The sequence below is a fragment of the Cynocephalus volans genome, chromosome 3 (genome assembly GCF_027409185.1).
Source record: "Cynocephalus volans isolate mCynVol1 chromosome 3, mCynVol1.pri, whole genome shotgun sequence".
NCBI lineage: Eukaryota > Metazoa > Chordata > Mammalia > Dermoptera > Cynocephalidae > Cynocephalus > Cynocephalus volans.
Window position 1 is genome coordinate 86,422,923 of NC_084462.1, and position 26,898 is coordinate 86,449,820.

The window sequence follows — 26,898 nt, forward strand, 5'->3', positions numbered from 1 at the left end:
ACATGTGTCATCTCACATGATTTTGAAAGGCGTTCTTCACCAGAGATGGAGTTGTTGTGTTTTCCTTACTCTTGACTTCCAGATAGCAGTAAAGCAGAATGCACTGGTTTCATTATTCATTTTTCATTTGGTTCTAATTTCAGGCTCTCCTAAATAACCGGGAGGATTCATCACAGTTGATGTTGGATACCAAATATCTCTTTCAAGTCACGTTTCCTTTTACCCCCTCTCCGTATGCTCTGGAAATGATCCAGATCCCCAGCAGTTTTAAGCTAGGCTTTCTCAATAGATTATAGCAGGAGGAAAAGTCAATGCACTTTTTCCTCAAAACCTACATGAATGTGGCTTATTAATTGGAACTGGAAATGCTTGGAATGTGATTTAAGGAAGAAAACAGAGCTCTCCCAACTGGGCCACATCCTCTCTTACGGAGATGGTGCTGCCACTGTAATTTGGTAAGAATTAACACACACCAGCTGTCATTGGAAAGGCCCTGTTTAGCTTTGCAATCCCAGCTGGCTTTTATTTGGAATTTGTGGAAGGCTTATGTTTTCTTCCAGGGGCCTCTTAGTCTATCCTATCTTGTGACAGGGCTCTACTCAGAGGGAGTGAGATCTGGGGATACAGTGGCTCCCAAGTTCTCTAAGGTTCATGTGAAGCCCAGGTATATTGATGAAGCCACAAGTGGGTTCCAGGGCTGAGTCTTCCAGAAAATAATGCCCTTTGGCCACCAGGGCCTGCCACGAGGTCGTCTTGCCCCATGCCTGCTTCGGAGTGGGGAGGGTGTTGGTTCATTGACTCTTTTTACTAAAAGTGCCCCTGCATAAAAAAAAATTTCTTATTTCAGACCCCTCTAATTTTTAAGAGAATATTCAAACTGAAATGAATCATGAAGTATGTTTATGTATATATCTATTTAAAACTAATATATTATTAAAGCTTAATTGCCATGCCATTTACCATTTTTTCTTCTGAAAGAACATTTCTTTAAATTTTATCTGCCAACATAGTCACCATAATTTTTCATTGTTTAATATCTTTTATTACTAAGTTCTAAAAGGCAACCCAAATGATTTTCTCTATCTAATCCACATTCCAATATATTTATTTTTTAATTTTCTCATGAAAGTAACTGAAGAATTATGTCTGTTCCTCCTTTTGAGAAGTCTGTATTTTCTAAGTTTTTATGGAGCTGGCTATTCCTTGTCCCCCCAAACCTCCTTGTTTCTTCCTTTCGTAGCATAAAATGTCATTTGATGAGCACTCCTAGCCTATGGCCTGAGGACCCCTCACTTTTCTGCACCACCCCCAGAACACCAGCCCCCTTCTGCTTCTGACAGTCACAGGCAATAGCTTTGGTTCTAGAATACAGACATATGTCTTGGGAGTGGGAATAATACATGATGATGAAGCAACATCACCCCACTACTAGGCAATAATGTCTTTTCATATTATAAATGATTGTGTTTAGTTTATTTCAATACATCGTATAAGAAAAAGTGAAAAGCAGAACTTTGTAATACTTCTATCAATAAAATAAATTACCTTGAATGAATTGGGTCAGATTCTTTTCATTGCCAGGAGATTACATGTCTCTTAAGTGCACACGTTTTATGCCTTTCTTAAGGGTTGTACTTATAGATGCTAGAATCTTTACTGATTCATAATATCTCATTAAAAATAGGTAAAAATGTTTAGAGAGGAAGTAAAGATGTCTTAAGTGCTGCCTAGGCTGTGTCTCCACGGGGCTCTCAGACCGCATCAGAATGAGGGCTGCTTGGCCGAGAGTTGGCTAGGTTTCTGATCCTCAATCATGGCCTCAGTGCCCTTTCCAGACCTTCCTCACACCAGGAGGCGCGTCACTCTTCCTTTTCAGCTCCCATAACTCAGGGTTCACGCCTACTTTACAGCACTTACCCCGGGCTGGGAGCAACGTTGCCCGTTTCCCCTGTGGGCCTGTGAGCTCCTGGGGGCGGGTACCACATCACACTCATCCCTGCACTCATCTTCATGCTGGTGAGAAGGGAGAGAACTGAAGGAGCAAAGTCCTACCGGAGGTGGCAGGGATTGGGGCAGGGGAGGGTGCCATGGGAAAGAGTAATTTTATTTGGGGACAAGGAGACCTGTGTAGGCTGTGGAGTTTATGCATGGAGAAGTGGGGAGAAGGAGGCGCTCACCTCACAGTCTCGATCAGTTCTACAAAGCAGAAGATGAGAAGGGTGGCCAAAATTGAGAGGTGCTGATAACATGGAATCATGGGTGAATGTTAGTTTTGCTCAGTGGAGTAGGTCTGGATTCACAGAGCTCAAACCTGCCAAACTCTACCTCCTGCAAAAGGCGGAGAACTGGGCCCAAGAAGTGGTCCATGGGGATTATGAGAGGACCTGGCAGCATGGATGGGCAGAAGCCTCCAGGGGTGAGTGGGTGATGCAAATGGCAGTGGTTGCCCTGCCGGTGGGGAGGCACCAAGCAGGCTGAGCTGTAATGCCCAGATAAGGAGCTTAGATGTGAGCTGTGAGCTGTGAGCTGTTCACACCTGCAGCTCCAACTTCTTGCCTTTCTGCTCCTCCACGACAAGTGTTCCCTCTGTGGAAGGTACGTTTGTGTTAACATTTAATTAGAATACTCGGGCTTTCTTAAATGCTCAGAAAAGTGTCAGATGTGTACATGCCGAAGTGTTAATGGGTCTTTCTGCGAGATGGGAGCACGAGTAAGGGTTTTTTGCTGCTGTTAATCTGTGAATTCTAATTTTTCTACAATTCATGTTAATTTATTTTGAAATAATAAAAAGGCATTTTGTTTTTTAAATATATTAGTATTGGCATCAGGAAAAAACTTAGGCATCTTTAAAACAATTTAATGAGTTTTAAAAGTTGCTGCAGGTGATACTTTACATGACAACGTAAGCTTCACAGTGCAGTTTATGGAATAAAAAGGTTTTTGACACTGAACATTTTATAGTAAGTCTGTGAGATACATTCACATTATTTTGTGTTTATCAGCAGTTTATTCTTTTTTATTGTATAAACATATCACAATTTACCTAGTCTACTCTTGGTGAACATTTGGGTTTTCCCAGTTTGGGGTAATTATGAATGAAGCTATGACATTGTTATTCATGGTTTTGTTTTGTTTTTTGAGGCAATAAGCATTCATTTCTGTTGAGTATATATCCAGGTGTAGAACTGCTGGGTCATAGAATATACGTACAGTCCTACCAACAACCAGTTTTCCAAAGTGATTGTACCAATTTATACTCCCACCTGCAAGGAAAGACACTTCCAGTTCTCCACATCCTTGTCCAGCATTGCAGTCTTTTTAATTTTAGGTATTCCAGTGGGTAAGTAGTGGTATCACAATGTGGTTGTTAATTTGCATTTCTTTGATGACTAATGCTGTTGAGCACCTTTTTAGATGTTTATTGATCATATGAATATCATCACTTGTGAAGTGCCTGTTCAAGTCTTTTGTCCACTTTAAAAATAATTTTCATTGCGATATAATGCTCACCACATAAAACTCACCTATTTAAAAATGCATATTGCAGGGCCAGCCCATGACTCACTTGGGAGAGTGTGGTGCTGATAACACCAAGGCCATGGGTTCAGATCCTATATAGGGATGGCCGGTTAGCTGACTTGGCAGAGCGTGGTGCTGACAACACCAAGTCAAGGGTTAAGATCCCCTTACTGGTCATCTTTTTTAAAAAATAAAATTAAATTAAAATAAAAATAAAAATGCATATTGCAGTGGTTTTTAATATATTTATAAGGATGCAACCTTCACCATTGTCTAATTCCAGAGCATTTCCATTACCCCCAAAGAGAAACCTCAATCCTGTTAAGCAACCAGCCCCCTACCCCCAGCAACCACTAATCTACTTTCTGTCTCTGTGGATTTGTCTGTCCTGGACATTTCGTATAAATGAAATCATGCAATCTATGGCCTTTTGTGTCTGGCTCCTTTCATGGATAATGTTTTCAAGGTTGGTCCATGTTGTAGCTTGTACAGAACTTCATTCTTTTTTATTGCCCAGTAACAGCCTGCTGTATGGATATACCACATTTTGTTTATCCATTCATCAGTTGGTGGACACTTGAGTTGTTTCTACTTTGGAGCTAATAATAATGCTAATACAAACTTAATATATAAGTTTTTATGTGAAATACATTTTCAGTTATCCTGAGTATATGCATAGAAGTGAAATTCCTGGGTCCTGTGGTAACAACTCTATAATTTAACTTTTTGCGTAACTGCCAAACTATTTTTCCACAGCCGCATCACTGTACGGGTACCCCATTTCACATTCCCACCAGCAATGTATGAGGGCTCTTTTGCCCATCTGTAACTGAGTTACCGAAATGTTATTTTAAAAGTAAAACCTGGATATACCCTTTACACCCAAAAGTAGGAGGTTGGTTAAATAAATTATAACACTCCATGGTATAGAATAATACTGAAGCTATTACAAAAAACAAAAAAGAAGATCTATAAGTATTAACAGAATAAGTTAGATGAAAAAAGCAAGTAGTTAAACAGCCCCATTTGCATAACTAACAAAGCTGTATCTATGTGTTTGTGCCCGAAAAGTCTGGATGAATAAACACCAAACTAAATATGGGGAGTGGGACTGCAGGGAGTTGATGGGTACTTTCATTTTTGACTTTCTAATCTTTGGTATTGATTGTTTTCAAAATAAACATGTATTTGTTTAGTAATCTTTACACCATGTATTTAGGTAAAACAGACATCAAAGACATTTTGTGCTTGGCATAAAAGATTATTAGGGGAAGGCCTAAGAAGTTTCTGTGAACTTCTACTGCAGAGCAACTTCATGTCAAAACTTGTTAAACTGGGGGCATTTTATCTTTTTCTTGTCAAAAGGCTCATTGAAGAGTTTGCTCTAGCTATGAAAAATTCCCTCATCATAAAAAGGATTATTGACAAGTATAATAGAATGTACTAAAATTAAATTTAGATCATGATATAAATACTAAATGAAAAAGATCAAAATATAGAAATATAAACTATACATAAACAGTATGACCGCAATCATCTTAAAAATCTATTCTTGTGGGCCGACCCCGTGGCACACTCAGGAGAGTGTGGCGCTGGGAGCGCAGCGACGCTCCCGACGCGGGTTCGGATCCTATATAGGAATGGCCAGTGCACTCACTGGCTGAGTACCGGTCATGAAAAAGACAAAAAAAAAAAAAAATCTATTCTTGCATCCGCCAAAATGTGAAATCTTTCTAGGAGATGGGATTATAGGTGATTATATTCTTCCTTATACCTTTTTGATTTTTCCAGACTTTCTAGAATGAACATGTATAACATTTATAGTATAGTTTAAAAATACTTTAAATTTAGTTTGTAGCTTGCCCATGTTTAACTAACCAGGTCTAAAACGCTTGCTGTGATATGACCAAAGACTGATATAACTCAAAAATTGTAGTCTCCATTAAAAAATGTTGTTTTCCAAAAACATGCAGTGAGGTGAAGATAAAAACACTATTAAGCAAAAAAATAAACTTGAAAATTGTATGGCAAATAATCCCAATTTTTTAAAAAGTACACACATATATGCTTATGAAGATGCTAGAAGAAAACAAAACACTAACAAGTCAGCCATTTGTTGGTATAGGGTGTGTAGGTGATTATTTTTCCTTTTATATCCTGTTTCCAATTATTTATAATGGACATTATAAGCAGCTTTTATAATTTGAAAAAATTTAAAATTCAGTCTAAGAAGAAAAACAATGTCTCTATCCAGATCTGGGATATTGGCAATTTTTTCTACTTCTCTTTTTCCTTATCTCCCATGACTCCCAGCCATCCTTCTAGTCCCTCTTTACTTGGTCGTTTGGGTTCCTCTCCCTTCTATTCCTGTACTGCTACTCTGTCCAGAGCTCATTTCCTCTTCTCTAGAACATGATAACAATCTCTTAACTGAGTTGGTTTTCCTGCTGTCCGTTCTCTCTCTGACCTACTTCTAGAAGCACAAATGCTGGAATAATCCACTTGAACGACTTTGCTCTCTTGTTTAAAACCCAGGGCTGACCGTCCTAATGCTATTACTCGGAGTCCTCAGCCTGACCTTGTTACTGGCCACCTTTGCCGGACTGGAGAATAAGGGACAACATTTCCCAAGTCCCAGGCTTTGGTGGGCAGGTCCTGTTGCAGTTCTAACTCACATTTTGTGACAAAGCCGAGCAGCTTAACCATGCTAGCTCCACGATAAGGGCTGTGGAGTCCCACTACATACAGACGCAGGCTCCACCGCTGACTTGAACGCATTTAAGCCCTCTGCAATCCTCAGCTGTAACATAGATGTCCTGCGCCCTCCCTGGGTGGTTGTGAGAGGCTAGGGCCAAGCACCCCTAGTAGCTGGGGTGGGACTCAGTAGCTGGTTTCCATGTGATCCATTGTCCCTAAGGGATGCCCTCTGCTCCTTTGTCACCTAGAGTTCTCAGGAACTGTGCCGGCTGCCCCTTTGCTATGGGAGCTGAGCCTAACGCATGAGCTCCCCTGTCTCTCCAGCCCCATGGTGACCTCTGCATGGCAGATGTTCCCTCTCAGAAGTGTCTCCACTGCCACCTCCCCTACAGACACATCCCTGACAAATTTGACTCGGTTGAAATGTTCAGACCAGCGCCCCAAAACATCTCTACACTCAGGGTGACAGTCATTTCTTTGAATCTTAATGTGGCTCACTCTGTGGAATACCTATTAAATTGACGGGGCTAAGACGGCTGTTCCTTTCCTCCTTAACTTCCTCATCCTCCATCTCCGGCCATGGCACCATAACCCTCAGTCTCCCAAGCAGAAGCTTAGGCCATGTTGTACATACCTCCCTCTCCTCGACCCCTCAAGTGGCCGAGTCCAGCTTCCTTGCCTCCCTCCTAAGCGCAGTCCGGGTCAATCTCACTGCACTGCTCCAGTCCAGGCCCTCACCGAGCCTGCAGAACTGCCGCCGTGGACTCCTCTGGCTCCTCCTAGTGTCCCCAGCTGCAGCCCTGCCCTGCCCCTCCTTCCTCAGGCTGCCACTGCTCCTGCAATCACTGCCACTCACAGGGCAGCATGACCTCCATGGTGCACTCGCTACATTTCCACCTTGAGCTAAGTGCTTTATGCACTGTTTCTTGTGATTCCTCTGACAACCGTATGATGTGGGTTTTAAGATCTCCATTTGCCAGATTAGAAAACAGCTTCAGAGACGTCAAGTAACCAGCCTCAGGAATGGGCAGGATCCAGCAGCCAGAGCCGGCACTTTCAGCCACTAGATGGTTTTGCTTCCTCAAGTCTGCCCTCCCTTCAGTGGCCTGGGCCTGACTTTTGACTTCTGCGTGAACACCAGGGACCCTCGGTCTTTGGCCGTCAAATGTTTAATAAGTGGGTTGCCTGCCTTGCAGGGAACCAACACCACACGTACTTGGCCTCATGGCTTTGGTTAGGTCACACTTCGCCATTTGCTGACTCGTGTCTTTACTCCGTTACTCCTTTTGTTCACCCCAAACAGAGGAATGTTTTTAAAAGTTTTAAATTATAGTGTCCATTACAACAATGTTTTCCATTGTGAAACCCCACGGAATTGATACTGTGCTGCAAAGATCAAGCGTGACTGGAAGCTGCTTTAAACGTGTTAAGTTCAGAAAACCTATGGTCGGACGCATTCTCACTGATTCAATAAATGAGTTGTGTTGACCCAGCGTGTTGTAATAAATCGAGGGTTACAAATTAACTGCATATTCTTTATCCCACATGTAGAGGTCTGAGCAACTACCGTGATAAAAGGAAGACGTTTTAGAAAACGGTTGGCTTTTCTCACACCCCACTTTTTTTTTTTCCAGCTTCATCTTAGGTAAAAGATGTGTGATCAGACCTTTCTAGTTAATGTATTTGGCTCCTGTGACAAATGTTTCAAACAAAGGGCTCTGAGACCAGTTTTCAAGAAATCACAACAACTCAGCTACTGTTCAATGTGTGCAGAAATTGTAAGTGCCACTTTTTATAATTTTAAGTAGTTACCGTTCTTCAGATAATGTCTAATGAGAGCACTGTGACAGATGAGTTGCCATAGAACCAGTTTATGCAATATATACGTTTCAGTATGCCTGGGCCTGGTGAGGCAGTATAGCATGGGGGTTCTCAGTGTGGACTCTGACTGCCTGGGTTCAAATCCTATGTTGATAGATAGGTGTGTGCCAACAGTTCTCACCTCCCTCCTGAAGCTTGTTTTCCTATCTGTAAAATAGGAATACTAATAGCATCTATACCATAGGGTTTTGTGAGGATCAAATGGGTTTGTTTGCTAAAGTATTTAAAACAGTACCCAAGCACAGGAAGTACTAAATGAGTGTTTTAGCTATTACTATTTCTTAGGGCTAATGCCGTTTTCTTCTGTTTTCTCCCAGTCTGCTTGGCAAGCAAACAAAAGAGACTCTGGCAAATAACCAGTCTGGGAGCACTTTTTCAAGGACCCTGTCCCAGCTGTACGTGGGTACAGCTGGATTGAAGATTGAACCATACAGGGCCTCAGTATGGAGCACAATTAAGCTCAAAAAGTGTTCCTTGGGCCAGAGCCTTCAGCAAGAGCTAGGAACCGAACACAATCCTGGCATTTTTCAAAGCACACAAAACCAAGTACTTATCAGAAGTGGCTATGCACAGACTTCAGAAATTGCAGTAAAAATGCCCACAACATCGCTGAAACCCTAGGAATTAGTCCTATCTCAGAAGATTTGCAAAGCTGCACACCACAGTGCAGCTCAGCAGAGCCCCACTTGGTAAAAAGCGGTAAAGCACTCTTTCCGAAAAGCCCAACTGGAAATCTCACATTATCAACACATTGAAAAAAAACAAACAAAACAAAACAAAATCTCATATATTAAAGTGAGGAAAGATGACTTTTGTATTTTATCCATCTGAAAAGGAAAGGCATTTTTTATCCTCCTGGTTCCATTATAACCCCTCACAGTGATTACATTAAAAAATTATTCCCATAAAGCAAATAGCAAGTACACAGCCCAGAGTGACATAAAAAGGCTTTGGTACAGCAGAGTAATTTTGGTTGTTTGTTTTGGGGCAGCTGGCCAGTACGGGGAAAAGAACACTGACCCTAGTGTTCTAATGCCGTGGTCTACCAACTGAGCTAACTGGCCAGCCCTGCGTAGCAATTTTGATAACTCTTTAGGCTTGGTGTAAGTCGGCTTCTAGCTACAGAACATTTTGTTTCAAATGTGGCTTTGCAAACTGTAAAACTGAGGACATTTAGTTCTCAAAACAAGCCTGCTTTCTAGGGCTCCACCCTCCTGCTATTTATTAATCTAACTCTTTTTTTTCACATAACTCCTCTGTGGGTAGGAGCATAGAATTCCAGACTTCGAGTCTGGCTGTCTCCACCACAGGCACTCAGGGGTTCCCAAATAGTCAGCGTCCTTTGGCTGAGGAGACATCCAGTGGCTGACAGCTGACTTTTCATCCAAGTGTTTGGGGTTATGTAGACACAGATCCCCAGTGGATCCTTTTCATGAATGGGGGTGACCCTGTAATCTCGACCACTGCTGAAATGTAGCTGACCTCAATTTTTATCTCCAGCTTCCTCACTGCTAAAAAGGACTTAACACCAAAGTACAGTAGGACATTTTGCAAACTGCCTGGCCATTGAAAGATACATGGCCTCATCTCTCGACAGTAGACTTTCCAGATTGGAGGATGTTTGGGGGTTATTTTACATAAAGAACCCCTAGAGGAGGGAGGGTTTACAGCAGTGTGAAGCACCACCTACCCCAGGTCTCCACAGACAGGCAGACTCTGAGCCACGCATATGAATCCCACAATTGTCCAAGAGGCGCTGGGCTGAGGTGACGAGAGGATGCTGCCTTGCCTGGGCCTCCTAAGATGGCCCTTGAGAAGTATCCCCCGTCGCTAGCGTCTCATTTAAATTACTTCATGTGAACTGCTCAAGTGTACCAGGTAGCCTCAGTCATAATAACGAGAAGATATTGTGTGCCACACAATGCTCTGAATGCTTTACATGGTCGGATGAAGGTGCTACCCCCCATTTGCAGATAAGGAGCCTGAGACACAGAGCCTGAGCCCAGGCCACAGAGCAGAGCTGGGGTTTGACCCCAGGCAGTCGCATCTAGATATGGCCTGTGTTCTTAACCTTTTGCTCTTCGACCTCTGAAACAGATGTAATATATTTGCTTATTTTAAAAATTTCATATATACTCATATAGTCATATGTATATAAAACATTTATATATTTATATTTTTTATTTTTAACTACAAATATTTATATATTTTACATATTCTGTTTTATACAGTCATTTAATAAACTAGCCTTAACTCGGCACCTACCATATACCAGTATTATGCTAAAGGCTGAGGATGTATGATGAATAAACCTGTATTAATAGCAGGGAGAGGGGAACTGGCAGTCAGTAAGCATCTGCTACGTATGGTGAAGACTGCTAAGAGTTTTCATTCACATTATCTTCATTCTCATAACAACCCTAGCAAGTAGATACTATGAAGTAGATTTTCCAGATAAGGAAACCAAGGATCTCAGAATCTAACCTGCAAGACAGCTACGTATACATTAGTATAGATTCCTAACAACTTTCCTAACAGAAAGGGCCCAGGACAGCAAGGAGAGGCTGAGTTCCTCAGGGAGGGATGGGGTACAAAGAAGGTGGGGACAGCGCTCAAGATTCTGCTTGGCCGTGTTCGCTCCAGAACTTGTGATCTTGATCTGCCTTCCCATTCTGCACACAAACACATGCAAGGTCACACAGAAAGGACCAAGGCTGGGGTTGGGTCATCACACAAGTCCAGAGGTGTGTTGAAGGCAGACTACCTCAGTCCAAATCCTGCTTTTCCCTGATTACTGAGCCTTTCTGTGCCTCAGTTTCCTCATCTGTAAAATGGGGATAATAGTACCCATTCAGAGTGAGTCCTGTGAGGATTAAACGAGTTATTCATTAAAGCACTTAGAATAGTGCCTGAGAATCAGGCGATGAGGGAAAGGGGACGCTTGAGTCTGCCACAAGTCACTAAATTTGCGTCCTTGAGAGAACTGTATGTAGCAACTCTTCATTCTCAAGAGGAGGAAGCGGCCTCAAAAGGGACACGACCCCGGGTCTGACCCACCTCCACCTCCTTTTGCTGCCCCAGGCCAGGGACCTAATTCCCGAGTGAAGAAAGAAATAACAAAACTAAAGGTGGGCCTCCTAATGCCGCAGAGACCCCAGAGCTCCTTAGAAGCCAGAAGCAGTTTTTTTTTCGGATATTTAAGTCAACAAAGGAAGAAAGTTTCCGGTTCGTTGTTGGGAGAGCACCAGAACTACCTGGAGTCAGGCCGGGCCGAGCCTCATCGCCCTCGCCTCTCTTGTCCACTCTGCAGCCAGGGCCACCGGCCGCCCCTCCAGCCGTGGGGGTTAGGAGGAGCAAGGTCTGTGTCGCTGGAACTTCACTAAGCTCCCCAGGAGAGGGCAGTCCCGAGTTGGAGTCGCAGCTTGGCCCACCCCTATGTACGCGTCCTCCGGCGAGTCACGTTATCAGCACTGAGCCTCAGTATTCCAGCCGGGAAAATGGGCACCACACTCCGCCTTCTGCGGGGTGGCGTGCGCGGCCACGCAGCCGCGGGCGCGGCGCCGCCGAGGGGCGGCGGAGGCCGTGGGGTGGGCGGTCGCGGAGGGGCCGCGGCCGGCGCGTCACGCCGGAGGGCGGGGCGGCGCTCGGGGGAGGGGCGGCGGCTGGAGCTGCGCCCGCCGGCCTCCGCCGCCAGCTTACGCGTCCGCGCTCTCGCTTCCCTCCCCGCGCGAAGATGGCAACCGACGGGCTGCACGAGAACGAGACGCTGGCGTCGCTGAAGAGCGAGGCCGAGAGCCTCAAGGGCAAGCTGGAGGAGGAGCGGGCCAAGCTGCACGACGTGGAGCGTGAGTGCGGGCCGGGCGGGGCGACCGGGGCTCGGGGCGGGAGTCGGGCCCGCGCCCCAGCGCGAGGGAGGGCCCGGGAGCCCCGGGGCGCGCCGGTGTGGGGCCCGAGCTGGGCCGACCCTCGGAGGCTCGGGCACCTTGCAGAACCCCCGGCCGCCCACTAGCGGGGAACCGCGGGACCAGTTGCCGTCATCACCCGCCTAGAAGATGCAAACGGGTCGTATTCCAGCCCCTCCCAGGCGAGGAAGGAATTGTGAGGGGTGTCAGTGGTGACAAGCCTGGGACAAACTTCTGTTTTGTTTTTAAGTCATCATCTGGCTTTTTCCATCACTGTTGTGTCTTCTCTGTTTTGCTTTTACAAGGAACGAGATTGATTTCAAAGCTCATTTTTCCAATTACCTCCTTGCCGTAGGGGCGAGGAGCTGGATGGGGGAAGGGAAGCAGAGGCGCTTGCCTAATCTAACCATTGAGTTCGTTTAAGGCAGTTTAAGAAGCTTTTGGATAGATGGAGTGTGACTGGCATAAAAGGGCAATAGCAGTCTTAAATAAACTTACGTTATTGACCACTACCATGATTCAGAACCAGCTCTGTGGTTTTTATGAGTGAGCAATTAAATAGCCAGGTTCAGTGATTCTTGGCCAGATCACCTTTCCTTCACCCTGTTGGATGGTTCGTCCTCAGCAGAGCCTTGGCCATGGGCTAGGCTTAGGGAAGGGGTCTTACCTGCTTTCTTTTCAGCTGTGAGGTGGCAGCTCCTCTTTGCTGAGCAATGCCTCCCCACCGTGCCCTCATGCACACGGTATGCTTGTGCTCCTGCCATTCCTAATTGGTACCCCTTTAAATTCCATTTGGAAAAGAAAAATGGGGTTCATGGTAAGGCCTTTAGCATTTGATTACTTTCTTTGAAAATCACTGATAGTGGTAGATGACCTGAATCTAGAGTGTGCAATGCTTTCCTAGGGGCCTCCTTTAAATAGGAGACGTTCTAAGCTCCTGTTTCCTTAAGAAATGTGTCCATCTGTAATTAACGGTAAACCCCAAATAAAGTAGTTAAGCAAATTGGGCGTAATTTTTCTCACATAGCAAGAGCAAGGGTCTTGCCAGCTTTGGTTCACCCACCCAACATGCCAGCGGGGACCCAGGCTCCTTTCTTCTCCACACCTTAGAACACTGGCATTTGCCCCATGATTGTAGTATGATTGCCACAGCTCTACACATCACTTCTGTACCCAAGGTAGTTAGAAGGGGGAATATGGCATCAGTCTGTTTGTTCCTTCTTATCAGAAAGCAAAAGTTACCCCAGAAAGCCACCTCTTTCTCTCTGGGATTTCTGTTTGTCCTTCATTGGCCAGAACTGGTCCATGTGGCGGCTGCAAGGAAGACTGGGAAAGGGAGAACTGAGCTGGGCACATTGTCATCCCCAAACAAAGCTGAGTTTCTGCTCTCAGGGAAGAGATGGGGGGGGGAGTGGATAGTGGGAGGCACAGACAGGGCCCGCCCTGTTTCCCTTTGCATGTTCCCACACCCTGCAGATGATGATGATGGTGCTGTAACTGTGGTGTTAGTGCCTCTGAAGTAGGCCATCTGTATTAGTCCATTCTGTATTGCTATAACAGCAATACCTGAGACTGGGTAATTTATAAAGAACAGAGGTTTATTTGGCTTACGATTCTGGGACAGCTGCATCTGGCATGGGCCTCAGGCTGCTTCTACTCATGGCGGAAAGTGACAGGCAGCTGGTGAGTACAAGCAGATCACATGGGGAGAGGAAGCAAGAGAGAGGAGGTGCCAGTGTCCTATAAACAACTAACTCTTGTGGGAACTAATAGAGCAAGAACTCACTCATTACTCCTCCCACTTAGGGAGAGCACTAATCCATCCCCTGTGACTCAATCAGTTTCCAACACTGCCACATTGTTGATCAAATTTCCACATGAGTTTTGGAGGGGACAACACATCCAAACTCCATCACCATCTAACTTCTCTGTTTGACAGATAAGGAAACTGAGGCACAGAGAGGTTAAAGGACTAGCTGAAGGACCCCTGCTAATAAGTGGTGGGACCAGGTTCCAGCCCAGGCAGTCAGAGTGCCAACTCAGGCTCACTTCAGCTTTTTTTTGCCAAACTTCTTTGAGCTTTATGCAGAGGGAGCTCTCCAAAAACTCACTCACTTGACAGGGCAGGCTGCACAGTGGGTCTTTTCAGCCTTTTCCATCCATTTGCAAATTGCCTTAAGGCAAAGAGTAGCTTTTCAACAGGGAAACCCAGGAGTAGATTTGGTCAGCCCCAAAGAGGAAGCCATTGCTGTCCTGCCAGGAATGTGGTGCCCTTAAAAACCAGGGCCAAATTTTGGACTCACAAAATTTGGTGTAACCCTGCCTGAGTGGGTCAGAATTTTTGAGCTGAAAAGACCAGAAGTCATGTGGTCACGTTCCCTTTTATTCCCCTGCAGCTTCCAGACACTTCTCTTCCACCCTTTATGAAACCCTTGTTCCTTTAAGGCTCCTGTCATTCGGCTGACCTCTTGCCCTCTGCCGTGCTGTCTCCTCACCTCCCAGCCAGCTCCCTCATTTCTTAAGGGCTCTGATATTCCCTAAGACTACAGGTTGACTCTTTCTTCTGATTCTAAGCTCTGCCCCATCCTGGGTGTCTTCGTGATACACTGGCCCCTCTCTCCATCACGGCCCCCTACTCCTCACACACACCTGGGGTATTGTCAGCATGAAGAACTGCTCCTCCTCCCAAACCTCTACTTGCTGCATCCTGCTCTGAGCATGGTTTCTCCCCAGGGAAATCTTCCTCTAGCATCCCTGGCTCTTCTCTCTTCCAGTCTTTCAGCCCCTTCCTTTCTTCTCTTTCGTTAATATCCAGCTTTGCTACTTTGATTTGCTGTTTCAGCAATGATCTTGCCAAGTAACCCTAACTCCCTTGCCCTTCTTTCTCTCCATCAGAGCTGTCTGTCAAAACCTCAGCCCTGAATGAGTCTGCCATCCCCTCTCTCATGCCTGCTCCTCAACACCAGATGCTGCGGGAGAAATGGCACGTAGGAGGCATATCGATACCATTATTAATTCCACAATCACTAATTCACTGGTGCTCTCCGAGCTGCCCAGCAGTTTCTCTGGTCAGCTCTCCACAATGACAATTTCAGACTTTCTCCACTCTGCACAGGTCTCTGATTCCTCCCCCTTCCCCTGTACTTGCTTCCTTCTCCACAGCACATGCAGGCTAGAAGTTGGCCCCTCAGCTTCACACTTCCAAGCTCCCCTCCATGTGCACTGACCTTCCTAGCTGTCCCCTCCCTGCTTTGGGATCCCCTCATCTCCAGTCTTCAGTAACCTCGGCCTATCAATTATTGCTTCTGTCTCCCCCACAGCTTTCTGTTGACATGTACACATGCCCAAGTCCTTCATGCAGTCAGCACATCTGATACCCCATTAGATGTCAGGCACTGTTCTTAGCCCTTGGGGATACCGCAGTGAACAAATCAGTTAAATGTCCCTCCCTCATGGAGCTTCAAGGCTAGTGTGGGAGTCACATGATAAATAAGTAAAATAGGTGATATGCCAGATTTTCCATTGTAGAGAAAAGAAGTAAAGTGGGGAAGTGGGAAATGAGGTATGGGGAGAAGAACCTTTTAGAGAAGGTGGCCCCCGGAGGCTTCATTGAGAAGGGCCTTTGAATGAAGATCTGAAGGAAGGGAAGAGTGAACAAGAAAAAAAAAGGAGGGAAGGAAACAGTTCAACTTTAAAGAGTCCTTAACTTGAAATTAAACCAAGGAAAGATCTGGAAGACAGGCTGAAAGCAAACAGAGCAATGAGGACGTGGTGTTCATTTCAGCCAGTATATATGGCATCCTGGGGCTGTGTGGGAGCTTCCTCCAGATTCCCAGCTTTCAGTCAGGTTCTACTATTGTTAGGGAACACAGCAACTCAAAGTAAATTTAAAATTTCTCTGAGTACAAATCCAGACTACATTTGGGCAAATCACTGAATTTGTCATCAGATGCTATTGACTTTCTTATCTATTCTAAATGTAATTTTGTGAGAGATTTATTCTCAAATGTTTTATGGCTGGAGCCTTGGACTATTATGATTTTATGGTTTAGGGAAGATCTAAAAATTCCAAACTTCTAGATTAGCCTGAAACAAATATGTTCATTTACTTTGTCCATATTCTAAGGAAATGTGCTGTGTACTGATGCTCAAAGAAGTCAGCTTCCCTGCGGAATCCTCTCCCCTGCGGTCCGGCCACATGCCTCTTGCAGCCGTCGGGGGAGCAGAAAGCAAATCTGCCTTCCATTCCCTCTCCCCTTCCTTTCACTCTGCATTCACAATTACACACACGCTAGCTAGTGCAAGTGTTTTTTGAGTACCTTCATGATACACTAATGCTCACTGCGGAAAACTTAGAAACAGAGAAGAAAACAAGTCAATCATAACGCTACCATGTAAAGGTGGCAACTTTTAATATTTTGATGTATTGCATTACTTATCGTTTTATGTTTGTGCACATATTTATAAGCATAGTTGGGATTGTACTAGATATAGAGTTTGAGCCTAGTTTTTATGTAAAACACAATGGAATGAATAGCTCCCCATGTCATTTACATTTCTTTTTAATGTCACTTAAAATTATCAGATGGAACCATATAGTATTCCATCCTAATGGCTGTACCATAACGTAACCCTTCCAAGCTGTTTCCAGCCAATTTATAAACTATGCTCTTCCCTCAGGCCTCATTTTCCCTTTCTGAGAAGCGAGAGGGTGGTGTACCTCACTGATCTTTACATTGGCTGTTGGAACTACAGGGGTAGACGTGCCTCTGAGTCCAGCCGTCCTCCCTGGACCATTCACCAGCTCAGCTCTGCTTTCTTCTGTTTTCTGTGCTGGTCCTCTAATAAGATTTTGTCTATGAGAAAGAGTGGAGGTGGTGGGGGGACACATCTACAACTAAAATGGAAGTTTGAAAACCACCCTTCCACATGGTTGCCAGACTCCATGCCCCGTGGGGTGGGGACTTATCCATCCCATTCAGCCCTACACACCTGGTGCCCAGCCCAGGGCCTGCCATGGAAGGTGCGCAGTATACATATGTCTGTTGAGTGGTCAGATCTCTTCCGGCTCTAACTTTCCGTGACCCTCCCAGCCAGGTGATGGCCAAGCCAGGACCAGGTCTTGTCTACTGGTTAGGCCCTCTAACTCTGACCCATTGATCTGGCTACACAAGAAGTATGGTGGATCCAAGGTTGGGGTGTCTCCTGGACTAAGAAGCCAGTGTCACTGCCTTGCCTAGTCCTTGATTTTCTAAGGAATTACAGCCACCCACCCAGAGTTTATCCCACCATTGGAAGTATATATCTGTTATTCGGGTTCCAAGTATGGATGCATAAGCTCCTTAGCCTCCCTAAGCTTCAGCTTCCTCATCTGTAGTAGTGGGGATAAAGCCTGTGTCCTTAGGCTGTTGTGTAAGCTCTCAGCCCAGCACCCATTACCCAGGAGAAATCGTGGATATTGGCAACATACATTGAAAGCCTTTAAACATGTGCTTTCCCTTTGACTCAGCAGTTCTACTAATTAGCATTTATCTAAGGAGATAATGAAGTACAAGGGTACCGTGGCAGCCCTGGAGAGCAAAGTAAGTGTCTACCGGTAGGGGATTTAGGGGATATGGTATATTTATACAGTGGAATGTTATGCAGTCATTAAAATGACGAATAATTATATGTGACATGGAAAGACATCCTCAAATATATCAGGCGGAAAAACAGGTCCCCAAAATTATATGTGGTGTGCAATCTGCTTACACACGTATACAAATATGCACACGTATGCAGAGGGAAGGCCAAAAGAATGGTTGGGCTAAGCAGAATTGTAGTGATCATATGTTTCTATTTTCTGATTATTTTCAGTGGGGATGCATTTACTTCTATAATTATATAAAAAGCATTCAAGAAAAAGCCCTCTCCCTGTTCATAACCCCCTCTTTTCACACTCCCATTCTGTCCTATCCTAAGCATGATCTCTAATTCTCATGGCCCTTCCATTTCAAAAACCCTCTTTCCCTCCAGATTATGTTGTTTCCAGTCTTCTAGTCCCCATCCCCTGATACTCAAACTACGTTTTTTATTCCTAGCCTGCCGGGCACCTGTTAGGCACTTTAGTTTACCTTCTTAGTTAAACCTCAGAACACCCCCATGGATTAGGTCATTGTCTTCCACTTTACCGAAAAACAAACAAAAAATAGATATTAACAACTAGCTTCCCAGCTACCCTTTCCCCACCCCAACTCCTATGCATCCTTCAAAATTCAGCTCCGTTGACATTGCTTCTGATGGTCACACCTGCCAGCACAGTCAGCCACATCACCCTCTGGCTCCCTGACACTGGGTGACAGCCTCTATTAGCCGCTATCACCCTACTCTGTCATTACCTGGGGGCTGGCCTGTCTGCTGCCCTCCAGACTGTGAGCTCAGTAAAAGCAGGGACTGTCATTCCTTTCTGCACTCAAGCACTTGGCACAGTACTCAGTACGGAAAATATTATTTAATCAGTTAACAGTTACTGGCCCATACTTCTAGCCCTATCCTTCCTCTTGAGTTTCAGCCATGGCTTTCTGATTCTGATTCCTCTGGTCTGAAGTGGCAACCCAGGATATTCGGTAGTTTAAGCTTCGTGGGATGCAGTTGAGCAGGGGGCCATGGAGGCAGGCACCTGCTTCTTGGACATGAGGATAGTATCCGGGGCCAGGGAGCAGGCCCTGTTGAAGCAGCTTCTAAGTTGTTCCAGGCACATCTTGGTGGGACCACAGAGAATTTTGGTACAGCAAATGGCCATGTTTTCTGTAAAGGGGTCTGCCAAGGAAAGGAGAGTCTCCTAACTCGTTTCCCTCCTCCAGTGTTGTCTCCATCAACACTGTTGTCCACGCTGCAGCCAGAGGCAGTCATGAAAAGGCAGATCTGACCATACCACTGCTCAGATGACAGACCACCAGCAGGCTGCTGTCACCGTGAAATAAATGAGCTCCATTACAGGTGTACAGTGCTATTGCTTGCCTGTACCTACCCCTCACCCTTCACACTCTACTATGATCAAGTTGCTTATACTGTGTCTAAAAACACTTGCTTGTGTCATACTTCTGGGCCTTTGCTCTTGCCATTTCCTCAGCTTAGAGTACCCACCTGGTGCCCCCTTTCATCTGATGCATCTTACTTATCCTTTAGACTGAGGTCAAACATCACCCCACAAAGTCCAATGCAGTGCCCCATCCTCTGGGTCATAAGCTCCCTGTGTCCGCACTTCTAGCTTAGCAAGTCACACATTGTGTTGAAATCATCCTTTGGCTCCATCTCTTCTGTTGACTGAACTCCAGGAAAGGTGGGCACAGACTCTCACACATCTGAGTGGTCCCAGAGCCTCACTCAGACTGAACTGGAATCCACTGGGAAAGAGCTCAAGCTGTCTTTAAATGGTGTAAAGGTCTGTGTACAGTGAAGGCCAAGTTCAAGTTGCTCAGGGGACAGAATAGGGCCAATGAGAAGGAAGAGGAACTTTAAAAAGGCTGGATGTTGAGCTGCTCAGATCAGGAACTAGGTCTGAAACCATTCGCGTGTCTCTTACCCACAGTGCTAGTGAGTTTGCCCTGATAAGACTGATGAATTGCTTGGCAGCTGAAATAGGGATAACGGATTAGGTATAGGAAGGGGTACAGAAAAAGGGAGGAAAGGGAGTTTGAAAATATTCTTGGTTCACGAAGAACTGCTGCTTAGGATTGCTCCAGTTGATTGAAATTTAATGAATACTGAGCATTTCATTTATTCTTCAATAAATATTTACTGGGAACCCACTGTGTGGCATGCTGGAGAATAATAGCCAACACTTATCAAGTGTTCCCTTTGTGACAGGCTTGAATAGTCATCGCTGCAAACCCCACAAGGGAAACGATGTGGTGAGAAGGTAAGTGACTTGCTCAAGTTCACGCAGCCAGTGTAGGGCGGAGCTGGGCTGTGATCCAAGTCATGTAAATCCGGAGCCTGCATTCTGAGCTGCTCCACTCTAGTTATGCCTCTAAGGAAGATTGAGCAAGAAAGCACCCCTGTGCTCCTGAAGGTTACCTTCTAGTGGGATTTCCCAACAGGTTACCATTATATTCTAGCAAATTCTTGTTATAGAAACCAGCTGGTTTTGTTCATCATTGCATTTAAAAAAAAAAAAAAAAGTTCTGGAAGGATGGTTCGTCAGAAGGCAAAGAAGGAAGCACAGCTGCCCTGAACTGAGCTCCCACAAATAATGTACAGAATATATTCAGCTCATTTCCAGATTTTTTTAACATCCTGATATTTAATTTTTTTAATTCTTCAATTCAGTGGATGCAAGATTTGGCAGATAGAAACAGGATCGTGTGGGCTGGGAGTGAATCTATTTGTGAGAAGGGAAAATGCGGTGAGAAAAAATAATTAGTAGTTGGGATGTGTTCATATACATATTATGTAAAAGGCTACCCTATTTTGGTTGAGTGAGTCATTTTTTATTTTAAAGAGGAACATTAAAAGCTATGGTTATCCTAACACTGAGTTGGGGGAAGCAGCAATAATATTGATGTGAAATTTCAAAGTAAAATACTAAGTAGAATATGCTCTCGACTCTGAGCTGATACAGGCTTGTGTAAAAGACCTGTAAGTATTCAGAAAATTCAGTCTTTTTAAACTTCATTCAGTGTGTTTTTGTAAAGAGTGTATCTGTAAAAGACTAATATGCTATTTGTGACAATAAATAACTCAATGTTTTAGCAGAAGCGGTGGCATAATGATTGAATGTTCTTGTAGTAATTTATGGTATAGCAGGTGTTTTACAGTTTGGGTTTTTACAGACCCTTTTAACCCAGGTACACCTTTGTTCTTTCATCACAAAGAAATGGGGCAACTAAAAGGGACAAGATTTCTTGGAGAAGTGGCAGATTGCAGAGCCAGGGTAGGGAAGGAACCACAGGCGAATGGAGTAAGAGGTGCTCAAGGAACAAAGGGACGTGGCGGAAGGTCACGGGAGCCTGCCTGATGCCGCTGTCACTGGGCAGCGGATGATTTGAGCATCAAAGTGAATAATAATAGTGACAGGTTTTAACCTATCAAATAAAGTGAGAATCTATGAGTGCACACTAATATAAATAAATGAATAAATAAATGGGAGAGGAGGAAAAACACCTCCTTATATTAGAAAGACAACTAATAAATGCAGAATGAACGATGGACTTAAAAAAATCACCACTAGCCAACCATCACCACCATAACTGGTTCAGGCAAGAATCATTAATGGATGTTAAAATGAGGGTATTAAAGTCCGAGCAGTAACACAATATTTATATAGTCTCAGAGTACATCCCCACCAGCTACTTTTTTATTATGAAGGTAAATTGGTAACTTTCTGGTGGAGAAACCTGGTGGGCGCCACCTTAACCACATGGGTAACACCACCAGTGATGGGACTAATGGGCAGCCTGTGCCTCCAGACGGGACACGCTGTCAAGAGCTCACCAACTCCTAGGCCGTTCCCCTCACCTGGGAGTCCCTTTTCCCTCCCACCTGCCTGGAGAAAGGCCCACTGAGAGGTTTACAAGGAGTGAGTGGGGAGATAGGATCCTGGGCTTCTCCTCTGGCACAGCCACTAGCCAGAGAGGGCTTCCTTGCTCCTGACCCTGGGGAGAAACCACGTAATCCCTGAACCTTGGTTTCCCAGTTTCCTTATCTGCATGATGAAGAGTCTGGATTAGCCAGTGTCTGTGGCCCTTCCAGTTACATCCTGAGAACTTGTCTCTCTCTTAGACTCATCTGTCACAGCCTCTCTCTAAGCCCCTAGGAAGCTCTCCCTTGACCTCAGGAAAGGAGCTATGGTCCCAGCCCCTGGGAGATTGGTTTTCAGAGCTCCGTCCTGGTGTAGGTGCTATCATGTGTTCAGACTTCTGCGATATTACATGGATCTCTGTGGACATTGAGTTTTCCAGTAAATTCACAGGTGTATTGTACACTCAAAGGTGGTTTGGTGGTCGGCTCATTCATTCTTTCCTGCAGTAGATAGACACGAGGCCCACTATTGAGCAGCAAAGTGCACATTATGGCCCTGATGGAACAGTTTTTGTAAAGTCAGTTTTCCTTGTGACAAGTCCCAGCCTGGCTCCAAATTAGTTGTACGAACTTGTATTAGCCAAATGACCTCTGCGAGCCTCAGTCTTCTCACCTCTTAAGTGGGGACAGCAGTCCCACTCTGCTGCCTGCCCTGCCCACCTCTCAGAGCTGTGGCCCTTCAGTGGGGGAATTCTATATAATGCTTTACAAATATGAGGTAGTCTAGTTAATCCTTCAACATGCACATATGGAAGTGCTTTGAAAAACATAGGAGAATGACTTGTGTTGTTTCTACCCACAGTAGATCTTGAAAGAGAGAGTTTTGGGAGGGCATAATAGTAAAACGTAGGAGAATCAAGCTGTGGCGCAGAGCAAGCACAGGGGTAGCCTGCCTTTGCAGAACCAGTGTCTTTATTGCACTAGCACATGGCTTGGGGCCTAGTCCTTAGTATGCAAATTAATGGTGCCATTGTCCTTCCAGTCCACCAGGTGGCAGAGCGGGTGGAGGCTCTGGGGCAGTTTGTCATGAAGACCAGAAGGACCCTTAAAGGCCACGGGAACAAAGTCCTGTGCATGGACTGGTGCAAAGATAAGAGAAGAATGGTGAGCTCATCGCAGGTATGTCACACCTGTCCTGTAATGGGTGAGCCAGTTTCCAGTGTCACAGCTAAGGGGGAAAGAGAGCTGTCCTTTTCAAAAAGACTTTTCCTGATCTTGTGACTTTGTCTATTCTCCGAGGGACATGATTTAGCATAAAGAATTCTCTTTCATACTGTAGAACTTCACTAATTTATAACATAGACTGTATTTGACTTCTTTGATGAACCATTCAAAATAATTTCTTCCTGAGCATCTTCCAAGGTCTTATTTGTGAGTGAAACCATTTTTTTAAAGTCTTTTTTTTCGCCCCAAATTGAGGGCATAAGTAAGAGTTTAGCAATTCTTATGTCTTAAAAAACAAATTTAAGATACATATTTTGTAAAGTATAATTTTTTCACTTATTTTATATAACTTACGTAGTTTATTTTACATCTCATGTGTTAGTTATCTGCTGCTGTGTAACAAATACCCCAAAATTTAGCAGCTTGAAATGACGAGTATTTATTACCTCACACAGTTTCTGAGTCAGGCATCCAGGAGTGGCTTACCTGGTGCTTCTGGCTCAGGGTCTCTCAAGATGTCAGTCAGGGCTGCGGTCAGCTGACAGCTCAACTGAGATGGAGACTCACTTCCAAGGTGTCTTGGTCATGTGGCTGTTGTCCTCAGTTCCTCGCATGTAGACCTTTCCATAGGGCTGCTCAAGACATGGTAGCTGGCCTCTCCCAGAGCAAGTTACCCAAGAGATGGAGAGAGAGACAGAGCCACACTGTATTTCATGACCTTGCCTTGGAAGTGACATTCCATCACTTCTGTCATATTCTGCTGGTGACACAGACCAACCCTGATACAATGAGGAAGGAGACTATACAAAAGTGTGACTGTCAGGAGGCTGGGATGACTGGGGACTCTGTTGGAGGCTGGCTCCCACAGCTTAGTACTTTTTATGTCTATTTTTATGTTTCATGTATTGAACATAAGGCTATAAACTGAAGGCACATGAGGTATTCTTTAAATCGTATTTTTATGATCAGCATAGGTTTCCTCCCACTTCTGCCTTCTGCCCAACTTTTTAAAAATAGGGGGTTTTTTTGTAACTGTCATAAGTATAAAAGTAGACATATTCTAGATAATCCGCAAGCTGTAACATCTATGTTGGTGTCGCATTCAATAGGACAGGTGTTACTAATACCTTGTGTTACCTACAAATCTAGTTTGTCACATTACACTTACTTTTTGTTTTATGTTCAAAATAAATTTAATTTATCACTTGTGTATTTTACCACATTAAAGAAACACCAGAAAACAGAACAAAGAAGCTTTTACTCCTCCGTCCTGTTACAACCACTATTATTTTAGAGCATTTCTTTCTAGCATCTTTTTTCAAGTGCTTGTTTTTACAAGGTGTTTATCAACAGGTATTGTTATCTAGCTTTTTTGACTTGTTAAATTCTTACAAAGTGTACTGCGTGTTGGATTTTCTGTCACTCACATGCTGCTGTCTTGGGAGGGAGAGCGGCAGGGCCACTTCAGCGCTGCTGGGTGTACCCAGTCCCCCCACCCCTGCTCCAGAGAGCGGAGGTGGAAGGGGGTATGGGGTATGGATAGGAGGCTGGAAAACAGCGGGTAAACTCTAGAACAGACTGACTCATCAGCAGCCTTCTGCCTTAAAAGGCAGGAGATTAATCACCCTGACCACATGGGATTGGGTCTGGGGGTGGCGGCACATTCTCTCCAGCTAAGTAGGCCCCTGGCATATAAATCTGTACTTGTGGAGGGACCACATTTAGTTTAATGAGGCTCCAGAGCACACCATGGGTGGGCGGTGGAGACAGGCAGGTGGTGAGGTGGAGGAAGCCACTGAAGTGGGTGCTGACATTGCAATGCGTGAGTCATCCCCAACCAGCGGGCAGGGCAGTAGGTGTGGAGGACCTGAAGTACAGAGTGGAACCCCCATCCTGTTGTCCGCACTGAAGCCTTACCTAATCTCCACTTGTTGTACCTGGGTGTTTAGTCAGAAATTAGGCCACAAGAACTAGTGTGCTTAGCAATCTTGGAAGGCCCAAAACCACCAAATTTGACCTTGTTTCAGGGTCCCTCAGCCATACACAGTATTAATACAGAAATCTTCCATCGGATCATGCAAAGCAAGCTGCTGTCACTTTAGAATCACACGTCTTTGCTTTGTCCCTAAGTGGTAGTTTCCAACCTAATCTCCCCCACCTTATTCAGCAGATTTGGTTCCACATGGCTTGAGGGATTCACAAGTCGAGCCCACAGTAGCGGCTGCAGATTTCCAATCCCCAAGGATGCACAGGCACCCATTTGCTGCAGGAAGCCGGCCCGTCCATCCTTTTCACTGCCTGCCCAGAGAATCTCCATGCCACACAATCCGGGCAGGTGGCTGCTTTGTAGGGATCAGGGCTCATATGGATTTATCTCTGGTGGGTTTGTATTACACATAGTTGACACTAGACACCCCCCATGGCCCTAGAATGGGCTGCAGCAGCGGTCACAGTGACAGTGGTAGGGCTGTCTATGGCAGGGCCATCCTGGCACTCACCTGACAGGCAGTGTTCTCTGTTTACTGAGCAGCTTCCTGTGGGGATCCCCACCATTATAGGAGCATATTGCATGCTGTTCTTGCTGTAGGTGTAAAATGTCAGGACAGGGAGCTGTGACATTTGTGAGCACCTGGAGAAGTGGCACTGATCTTGAGCCCACTCAGCCCTCTTCGTGGCCATCCATGGCAGAGAAGTGGACAGAATGGGACGGAGGGCTCTTAGACAGTGCTGCAGGGAATGTGAGCTCCAAGGCGAGTGGGGGAGAGGACGAGGTAGGTGTGATGGAGTGAGAAAGAGAGACATTATTACCTGTCAGGTACCTAAAGGTAATTTCAGGTTGATCTTCCCTCTGTGTAATTTTTTGACATTTTGGGTATGGTGGGTGATGACACTGTACTAACAACTTATCCTTTCTTTATAAACTGTATGAAAGAATTGTTTGAGAATTGCTTTCTATGGTTGTATCTATACAAGGAATGTAGGTTGAGAACTGAGCTTTTAGCAAGGCTGGAAAGTTCAGCACCTGTCTCGCCCACTCCCCTTTTTTTCGAGAATGGGTTAGAGGGTCTCATACTCACTCTGCATTCCATTCCACACTGCCCTCTGGACACAGCTTTTATGAGGAATTTCAGCAGTCCTCTGTGAGACCTTGTTGACCCCTTTAAACTGCTTACTCTTCTCCCTGCAGGATGGGAAGGTGATCGTGTGGGATTCCTTCACTACTAACAAGGTGAGGCGTTGTTCCCAGCCGCACATCAGCCCCTCAGAGTCCAGCCTCGTTTAAAGGTGCTCTGGCCCAGCTCCCTGGCCCTGCCTCACTCACGCCTTTGAGTAGTGGCCCTGCCTCTAGGGGTGGAAAGCCCAGGAAGGCCCATCCACATGTGAGCATCTCAGCCAGCCTATTGCGGCTTACCCTGAGAAGAACATGGAGAGCCACTACTGGGGTGCTGATACCGAAACGGGGGTGAGCATAACCTGGGAAACTTGTCACAGCCACATGTGCAGCCGTATTAGCTGTTCTTCTGAGTGAGGGTAAAAGGTACCGAAATCCCCAGTTCTCTCCTCCCCTCTCTGGCTTTGACTGGACTCCATAGCACTGTGGAGACGAGCACACAGTGAATGGGAAGATGAGGCTGCGGTGGGATGGGTCTGAACTGTGACGCGATGCTGTTGGAGCCCCTTGCAAGTCTGGCCTGGGCGTGCACAGCTCAAATTATATCTAAAATTAGGTGTTTAACTTAAGATAAAGGCCAGTATCTGTATGTAGATATGCTTGCTTGCCTGCATTGTGTTGGCATTTACAATAAAGATCATTTCATATTAAATATGGATTCTAATGTTTTTTAGAAAGAAAGTCTTCCTTCTCACTGCATAAAAAAAAGAGGATCTATATCTGTCTCAAATCGAACTGCATCCACATTCTGCATTGTTGAATGTGCTTAATACATGTCGTGGTGGGCAGCTGTTAGACGACCTGCTCAAGTGAGGGCCCAGACCATTTTGCAGTGTAGAGTCCCTCATGTCAGGCCCCTGGGGAATAACAAAAATAATTTAATAATTTGCATGGGACTTTCCTGTACATTGCTCACCTCCTTGGAAGCTTCCGCCTCTCGCAGCACTCCTCAGCATCTTCTGCTCTATGTGGAGTGTAGTTGCTTCTATTTATTTATGCCTT

The 26,898-nt window shown here is 45.1% G+C and overlaps 2 protein-coding genes across 2 annotated transcripts in view; both read left to right on the forward strand.

The window, feature by feature from the left end:
• Positions 1–296, forward strand: part of MYO5C (myosin VC) — a 91,612-nt gene extending 91,316 nt beyond the window's left edge. Inside the window, exon 42 of the mRNA XM_063090049.1 lies at positions 144–296. Coding sequence (XP_062946119.1) covers positions 144–296 — 153 coding nt within the window. The remainder of the gene's footprint in view (positions 1–143) is intronic.
• Positions 297–7,868: 7,572 nt separating this feature from the next.
• GNB5 (G protein subunit beta 5) overlaps positions 7,869–26,898 on the forward strand; it is a 39,725-nt gene continuing 20,695 nt past the window's right edge. Inside the window, exons 1-4 of the mRNA XM_063091356.1 lie at positions 7,869–7,994; positions 11,831–11,942; positions 22,543–22,679; positions 25,912–25,953. Of these exons, the coding sequence (XP_062947426.1) occupies positions 7,869–7,994; positions 11,831–11,942; positions 22,543–22,679; positions 25,912–25,953 (417 nt within the window). The remainder of the gene's footprint in view (positions 7,995–11,830; positions 11,943–22,542; positions 22,680–25,911; positions 25,954–26,898) is intronic.